Source organism: Neolamprologus brichardi, chromosome 6 (genome assembly GCF_056152115.1).
Source record: "Neolamprologus brichardi isolate AB-2024 chromosome 6, ASM5615211v1, whole genome shotgun sequence".
NCBI classification, from domain to species: Eukaryota; Metazoa; Chordata; class Actinopteri; order Cichliformes; family Cichlidae; genus Neolamprologus; species Neolamprologus brichardi.
Window position 1 is genome coordinate 1,591,638 of NC_142109.1, and position 8,024 is coordinate 1,599,661.

The following is an 8,024-nucleotide window of genomic DNA, read 5'->3' on the forward strand; positions in this document are numbered from 1 at the left end:
TCTATAAGAGATGAGGGAGGAAACTCCTTTGTAAACGAAGTAGATAAAAGGTGAGTTATCAGAAGGCTATGTGCCCATATGTTCTCTCCGTTATCTACAAAAACAGATAAGTGAGCCATATACTGACCGTAGTGTCTTTCTGCATAAATAAGCGTCTGTAGGTGTCAGCAGTGATCTCATATTTTGCCAGAATTGCCTCTTTCACTTTATCATAATTCTCAGTCTGTTAAATCCATAAGAATGTAGGCTGTGCGGGCTTTACCTGTCAACAGGGGATCCAAACGAATAGCCCACTCATCTCTGGACCATCGACACACGTTTGCCATTCTTTCGAACGTAGTCAGAAAACGTTCAATGTCATCTTCTGTTGACAGAGGAAAAAGTTTTGGTTCAATTAAAGACCTGGACCCACTGGCCACTGGAATGTCTTCACCATTGAATCCGTGTTCTTGTTCTTCAGATGTTGTAGGTGGCGCTGGTGCCTCTGGTGGATCAGGCTTATCAATTACACCGTTAACTTGTAACTGGATTTGCTGAAATTGATGCTGCATGCCTTTCTACCTTTGCTCCTGACGTGACAAATCCTTCTCCCACTTTTGGTCTCTGGCTGCTTGAGACCGCATAAGAGATTTCACCAACCCTGTCAACTCCTCCAATTTGTCCTCAGGGCTTGTTGCTGCCATGGCCTCTAGCTCAGATGAAGCTCCAACTCCTTCATCAGGCTGCTCCTCTTGGCCTGCCTTTCTTCCACCTCTTGTCATCATTTTCTCACTATGGCATGAGTGACACACTTCTGATACCACTTGTAACAAGGCGGCCCTTAGCGGCTGGAAACACAGTGAGATGGACCAAGACAAGTGTAGTGGAACAAAAAGTATTTATTTGCTATACAGCTCACATTACAACAATTAACTCATCGAGCTTCTTCACAGCACAAATCCACCTCTAATGACAACCGGCAGCCTTAAATATGTTCAGCTGTCACAGACTAAACCATTATTCCACTCTCAGGTAAGTTATTAAATCCCAACCTTCCACCACAGTATACAATATATCAATTAGAATAAATAAATACATAAATACATTTCACATTTTCATATTAATAAATAGTTCACAATTTCATGTTACACCAAACCCAATATTATAAAAACCCAGAAACCCAAGCACAAAAAGATTCACCACACTCTTTACCAATGGTCTCTCCCGGAACATTTAAATGGTGTCTGGACCCCTGGAGAAACATTTGCCCAAACACCTTGACGTGGACACAAGCAAGAAAGGTGAGTAATCATTATCTTACAAACACTTATTTGCACCACGTTTATTCCTAGATTTCACACACACACTTGCATTAGTTTTCCTTACTGGTAAACCTTAATCACAATCTCAATCACCCTTCTTCTCTTCTGATAGACAACCACCACATTCCTTGATGAGGAGCAGCTGTGCAGGATCTGAAATAAGGCTACCAACTGATTTTAAAATTCCCAATAAATCGTCAATAAATATTTAAACTTCTTGTGTGCAAATCCATGGTTAAAGTGCAATGCTAAATAAAGTGCTTGATAAAGTGCTTTTAATAAAGTGAAAGGTGTGCTCTAAAGTGCTACACAGATAATATAATATAAATAAATGTAGTAAGGGAGTCCTCTTCCTTACAGTGAAAAATAAACATTTTCTGTGAAACTTTTACTGATTTTCCACATTTCAAGTATCTGTTCATGGTATTGGTTAACAAAAGATATGGATACAATTTCATTTGAACCGTATGGGACCGGATACCAGTATCGGTGCATCCCTATCATGAAGTAGCCTAAGAACGAGGCTCCCTCCTGAACTTTTAAGCCTGAGAGTGAGGCTGCTTTTAGATGATCTAGCCAAAGAACACACTTGGCCATTGAACAAGGCCAGAAAAACTTGTCATTTCTTTAGTGTCAACCTAAATATGGCTCGGTAGAGATAATCTCCAAAACCATCAGGGCAAAGTGAGTCCAGAAAGAGTATCTGTCTCTCAGCTACCAATATAGCCTGAAATGGACATGTTAGCATCATCCATGAAAACATGACATGTCAACCTCCATTATTTTCTATCAGATGAAAGAACACAGCGCGAGAAAGACCAAGGGCACTGACACAGAGCAGATAATGGTCAGCTTCACCTGCATGCCTGCTCCAAGCTGGAAAAAGCAGGATGTTCTTGGACCTAAAGTTTTCCTACAGGTATTGGTACAAATTAGTAAAAATGCACACGCAGGAGAAAAATCAACAAAAAACGTACTGACAAGCAACGAAGCAGGTTGACTTGTGGATCCTTCCAGGTGGCCACGACGTAGAGGTCAGCTATGTGAACATCATATCCCTAAAGGAAACACACATACACAAAAACCCAAAATCAATAAACAACAACCATTCATGGCTCTAACCAAAGAAAAAATGTACCAGTACAACAGATACTTTGTGGGGGAAACTGCACAAAGACATGTAACAATCTTCAGACAAGCATTCCCAATCTGAAAGAAACAGCAAAAAGCAACAGAATACGGTTTCAGTTACTATTCTTTAAATCTTGCATTACATGATATTTTCTTTGCTGTACATTAGCTAAAGTAACAGGATATACTTACAGTAGATTCCATGGATCGTTCCAAACCCAGGCTCCAAAAGTCTTCCCGAGTCAGGCAGATATTGTCTTCCTTCACCAGGAGATCTCCTGGAGGTCGGTTTTGGTCCAAAACATATTCGAGTTAAAGAGCACATCATTTGAATTTGCTTCAAAATATTATAGAAAATAATAAAGAAAAAGAATGAAAGGGAAAATACTAAATAAGGCTGGAATTACTCTCATGCTTCAGCAATTCTAAAAGCATCAACGACTTTGACTTATAAAGATTTAACGTGACTGCACAGAAATGTGCCTTACCAGACTGGACTGAAGAGGTTCCAAGTCTTTCTGCCACTTTGCTCCTGGACTGGCATACTGATGATCAATCTGCCATTCCGGAGTCCCATACGAGTGGTCCAGGAGAAACTTCCTCTCAGTTGGTGGATCTGATAATATGCAAATATGTGGCATGACATACAAACTTTAATCCATTTTTAACATTGAATCAAAATGTAATTGCGACTACTTATTGCATGTCATACTCTTACTTTTTGATCTGTGGTAGTTCCTCAGCCTGGACACGTTTACCTTCTGGCAAGTTGCTCCCTTCACAATAGTGGCCACCCCCTTTGGCGTGATGCTGGCCACAGTGTACGGTCCTTGGTGTTGGCTCAATAATGCATCTCCAGTGCGTCGTCTCTTTGGATCACCTGACAAAAGAACATCATCACCTGCTTGAACAACACACTGTCTTACCTGCTTCCTTTTCCGTGTTCCAAAGGTCTTCTTCTGGGTGTCCTGTGCCCTCTCAATGTTGCGAAGAACCTAAAAAAAATTACACAAAAATCAGAGTGAGAAATAAAAATATTTATTATTCACCAAGTTGCCGTGGAAATGCTCAATCTGTAAATAGAGAAAAGCTATCTACTACAGCAGAAAAAGTGTTGAATACACAATAAAAATGAGAATTGTATCAACCATATTTTCCCTTTTTTCCTAAACAAATCTCCTTTCCCTGTCAGCCAGCCCCCTTCAAATGTACAGACAGTTTCATTCAGAACTGTCATCTCCTCAACTCTTGTGTCGATGTCCTCTTCAGGGTTTGCAACCTCAAAGTCATCGTCCATGGGACAGGCGTTCATCACAGCAGGAAGATGTGGATGTCTCACTAAGAGAACCGTACGATTTGTTCTTCAAAGTTTGGTCTCCCTTGCTTTTTTATTTGCCAGATGAATGGTCCTAATTGTTGAGAGGGGCCAGTTGTCTTTAGTGTGCCTCCAGGTAAATTGGAAGTCAGCACAAAGGATGGGAGTTCACTTTTGTCTCTTATTTTTAGAAATCTGTGGGTGAAAAGATTGTAAATACTTGAGGGGTTTTCCTTCTGGTGGGGGGTTCTTTCTCTCCTCCTTTTCCCATATATGTGTTTTGTTTGTCTCCTTATTTATGAAGAAAGCGTCCTTTTATGATCTACAACTTACTTTTATTATTCAATCTTAGCCAGCCGGAAGAAGAAGAGTATCTCACCGCTTCTTAGCTCGCATGCCCATGTTAACAGATATGGCCACCTTGTGGTATGGCATGAAACGACATTAATTTACAGCAACAGCTGCTGATGTATTTGTAAATGTATGTAATGATTTGTAAATGTATGGGATTGTTTGTTTTTTGTTTTGTTTTCACTTTGTGCTGATAATGAATAAAAACTGTTGAATCACAAAGAGGTTTGGATAATTAGCACATTCCCTAGAACTGTTTCAGCTGCTTGACAGGCAGTGCAATGTACAACAAAATGTAAAAAAGTGTTTTTAATGTTGATAATCACAGGTTCCCATCTGTTTTGCACCGGTTTTTAATCTTTCTCGGAGTTTGTGTCATCAGAATTGTTGTACACAGTCAAGGCTAGAGACAGTTTTAAGTTAAAACGTAAATATTTAAATAACAGACTAAATGTCTGAAAAGGTAGGAATTCATTAAATTAGCGCAGGCTTATTGTGAGCTGAAAGTAGAAAAAGTAAAAGACAGAGCGGCTGCTCTCTCACTGCTGATTGAGTCAGTGGAGCCTCAGGCAGCAGTCATGTTTATGGCAGTAATCTTTTGAAGAAGCCTGTATATAATTACACTTACCATCTTCTTCCTTTAACACTAAATATTTGTTCGCCACGTGGTACATTGAGCTTTGTGCAGTGAAGTTCTGGACAAAAATAAGTTGGAAACACATTCAGAATTTGAGTGTGCTACATGTCATATATGCATGAATGAATAGTTATTGATTTGGATGCAGGTGACGTGGAAGACAGACAAGGGAGGTGTTATGCAGAGAATAAAGCTGCGGCAGTAAGCAAACCCAAAACCCACACACATCAGATTGACTATTTATATGAAAATAAATGAAGTTTGATAGAACTTGACTAGACACAAACAAAAGCGATAGGATGAGCTCTACAGAAGAGATGGGTGGCCCTGAAAAGGACCTTTGTTGTCGTTGTTGTTATTGATGAGTTCTGTGAGTTTAACCACCAAAGCCGTACAGAGTGCGGCCCTGTCTCTTGAGAGCGTACACCACATCCATGGCGGTGACGGTCTTTCTCTTGGCGTGCTCGGTGTAGGTGACGGCGTCGCGGATGACGTTCTCCAGAAAGACCTTCAAGACGCCACGGGTCTCCTCGTAGATGAGACCAGAAATACGCTTGACTCCACCACGGCGAGCCAGGCGGCGGATAGCTGGCTTAGTGATGCCCTGGATGTTATCACGCAGCACCTTACGGTGACGCTTTGCGCCTCCTTTGCCGAGTCCTTTACCTCCCTTCCCGCGACCACTCATTTTGGCTGTTCAGAAACGAATGTGAAGGGTTGCTTGGCGGACTCCTGAATTTACATGTGATTTGAGGACGTAAAAGAAAACAGGAGTGCTTGAAACTACGGCCATCTACTGGCCTTTGTCGGAAATGAGGAACAGCATGACTGTGCCTGGGGTGCAGTAGCTGTGTACTGTACACGATATGAGATTGAGTACTACATGTGTCACAGAGACAATCCAACAGTTTTCCAGTTAATATGTTTATTAAAGGCCAATAAGCAGTGGTGCCTCCAACGGAGCCAGAAAAGGGGGGAAAGGTCATGCCATGAAATATTATTAGTTGTCCCCAGATCAACTAGGTTGTTAATGCGGTTTTACCTTGAAACTCTGAATTCCAGAACTTCCATAATCAATGTATTTTTAGAAGTGTGTTTATATTGGCTTTGCTACATGCAATAGCATTGACAGATGATGGCAACAGATTATTCAGAATGTCAACAGTATATTTTCTGACTTGAAAGTGGCGGCGAGTCATACTGTGGGAGCACTATATCTATGATGTCTACTTGACTGGACTGTTGTGGACAGCTTCACAGTATAATTTTTGTGTATGTTATCAATGTGAAAGTGTGAAGAGAGTTTGTGCAGTGAGATTAGTTGAACAGAGTTGCCAAAAGTCGTTCGTGTGGGAAGATCAATGCAACATCAGCGATGTGGCCTAGGTATTGTATCAACGGCAGCGGAACATGACGATGTTGTGTTTCCATGCTCAAAGTTACTTCAAAGAATTATTTTAAATGATTATTTTTTTTATATATCTTTGGGGAGTGAAAAAATAAAAATAAAAAAAAAATGCACCTTTGAACTGAACATGAACTGTGAAAAATATCTGATCCATGTTAGGCTTATTGTTATGTACATTCATAATTTATAGCCAATTTAAACAACAGGAGTTTCCCCAAAGATACTTTAGAGCAGGGGTGTCAATGATATGGCATAGCGCAAAGCCCTCCAATGTGACCAGCATTGAGAAATAAAGGAGGGACACATTTTATAATTGTAACTATGTGTAGTTTTCCTGCTGATGAAGCCCCATAATACCTGGTACACAGGAATTAAGAATGAGTGTCACTTATTATAGAAGCAGTAGTTGTACTGTAAGTAATGTAAAGTTGTGTGTAGCAGGAAAGAATTGTAAGTACTGGTGCTTACCAACAATATGATTTCTATTATATTAAAAACAAATCAAGCACATTGTACTGTGTTGTATAAGATGAATGTTCTTGTAAGAAAGGAGCGCGCTCTCGGTGTGAGTGTGTTGGCTCTGAAAAGAGCCGTTGTTTGAAGGAGTGCGTGCAGACAGCTTAAGCCCTCTCTCCGCGGATGCGGCGAGCCAGCTGAATGTCTTTGGGCATGATGGTGACCCTCTTGGCGTGGATGGCGCACAGGTTGGTGTCCTCGAAGAGTCCGACCAGGTAAGCCTCGCTGGCCTCCTGCAGAGCCATGACAGCGGAGCTCTGGAAGCGCAAGTCGGTCTTGAAATCCTGAGCGATCTCGCGGACCAGGCGCTGGAAGGGCAGCTTGCGAATGAGCAGCTCGGTGGACTTCTGGTAACGGCGGATCTCGCGCAGAGCCACGGTGCCGGGCCTGTAACGGTGAGGCTTCTTGACGCCTCCGGTGGCCGGGGCGCTCTTACGAGCGGCCTTGGTGGCCAGCTGCTTCCTGGGGGCTTTGCCGCCAGTGGATTTGCGAGCGGTCTGCTTGGTTCTTGCCATTCTTTCTCTCTTTACCTTTCCTGTGTTCAGAACAGAAAATGTAACAAGCGGAGGAGACTCGCCGCTCTTAAAGTGTGTGACTGGCTGTGACGCGGTGCCGCTGCGGCTCGTGATTGGTGAGGGGCTTCACGTGGTGCTCAGCGCCGCTCAGAGGAGCACCGCCCCGCCTGAGTGTGTGCTGCTCATTGGAGGAAGGTGCTTTGAAAACGCGCGCTGCCGCGAGCCTGTCTGCGATTGGTGTGTGACGAAGCTGCCCGCGCTCTGCGGAAATATAAGCCAGGCTCGGCGCCGATCGGGCCACATTTCCTTTGAGTGTTAACACTGTGAGGAGAAGTTTCAAGATGAGTGGACGTGGCAAAACCGGAGGCAAAGCCAGAGCGAAGGCTAAGACCCGCTCATCCCGTGCCGGACTCCAGTTCCCCGTGGGTCGTGTCCACAGACTGCTGCGCAAAGGCAACTATGCGGAGCGCGTGGGTGCCGGCGCCCCCGTCTACCTGGCAGCTGTGCTCGAGTACCTGACCGCTGAGATCCTCGAGCTGGCTGGCAACGCAGCCCGCGACAACAAGAAGACTCGTATCATCCCACGTCACCTGCAGCTGGCTGTGCGCAACGACGAGGAGCTCAACAAGCTCCTTGGCGGAGTCACCATCGCCCAGGGTGGTGTGCTGCCCAACATCCAGGCCGTGCTGCTGCCCAAGAAGACCGAGAAGCCTGCCAAGGCCAAGTAAATGCCAAAGCCTCTGCTTCACGCTCCAAACTAATCAACAAAGGCTCTTTTCAGAGCCACACACTTCTTTCTGAGCAAAAATCCTCGTGGCTCTTCATCTGCTATATGGAAATGTAATATTAC

At 43.4% G+C, this 8,024-nt stretch overlaps 3 protein-coding genes across 3 annotated transcripts; 1 reads left to right on the top strand and 2 right to left on the bottom strand.

Moving 5' to 3' along the window:
- Positions 1 to 5,083: 5,083 nt before the first annotated feature.
- Positions 5,084 to 5,428, bottom strand: LOC102781913 (histone H4). Its single transcript, XM_006806811.3, has one exon. The coding sequence runs from the start codon at positions 5,421 to 5,423 to the stop codon at positions 5,112 to 5,114; it is 312 nt and encodes a 103-aa protein (XP_006806874.1). The 5' UTR covers positions 5,424 to 5,428; the 3' UTR covers positions 5,084 to 5,111.
- Positions 5,429 to 6,741: 1,313 nt separating this feature from the next.
- Positions 6,742 to 7,180, bottom strand: LOC148102372 (histone H3). The gene has a single exon (XM_087841432.1). It carries the CDS (start codon positions 7,172 to 7,174, stop codon positions 6,764 to 6,766), a length of 411 nt encoding a protein of 136 aa, XP_087697558.1. The 5' UTR covers positions 7,175 to 7,180; the 3' UTR covers positions 6,742 to 6,763.
- Positions 7,181 to 7,496: 316 nt separating this feature from the next.
- Positions 7,497 to 8,024, top strand: LOC148102373 (histone H2A). Its single transcript, XM_087841434.1, has one exon. It carries the CDS (start codon positions 7,516 to 7,518, stop codon positions 7,900 to 7,902), a length of 387 nt encoding a protein of 128 aa, XP_087697560.1. The 5' UTR covers positions 7,497 to 7,515; the 3' UTR covers positions 7,903 to 8,024.

Bases quoted from the DNA above. Each gene is read 5' to 3' on its own strand.
- LOC102781913 (XM_006806811.3), bottom strand. From the start codon at position 5,423: ATGAGTGGTCGCGGGAAGGGAGGTAAAGGACTCGGCAAAGGAGGCGCA.
- LOC148102372 (XM_087841432.1), bottom strand. From the start codon at position 7,174: ATGGCAAGAACCAAGCAGACCGCTCGCAAATCCACTGGCGGCAAAGCC.
- LOC148102373 (XM_087841434.1), top strand. From the start codon at position 7,516: ATGAGTGGACGTGGCAAAACCGGAGGCAAAGCCAGAGCGAAGGCTAAG.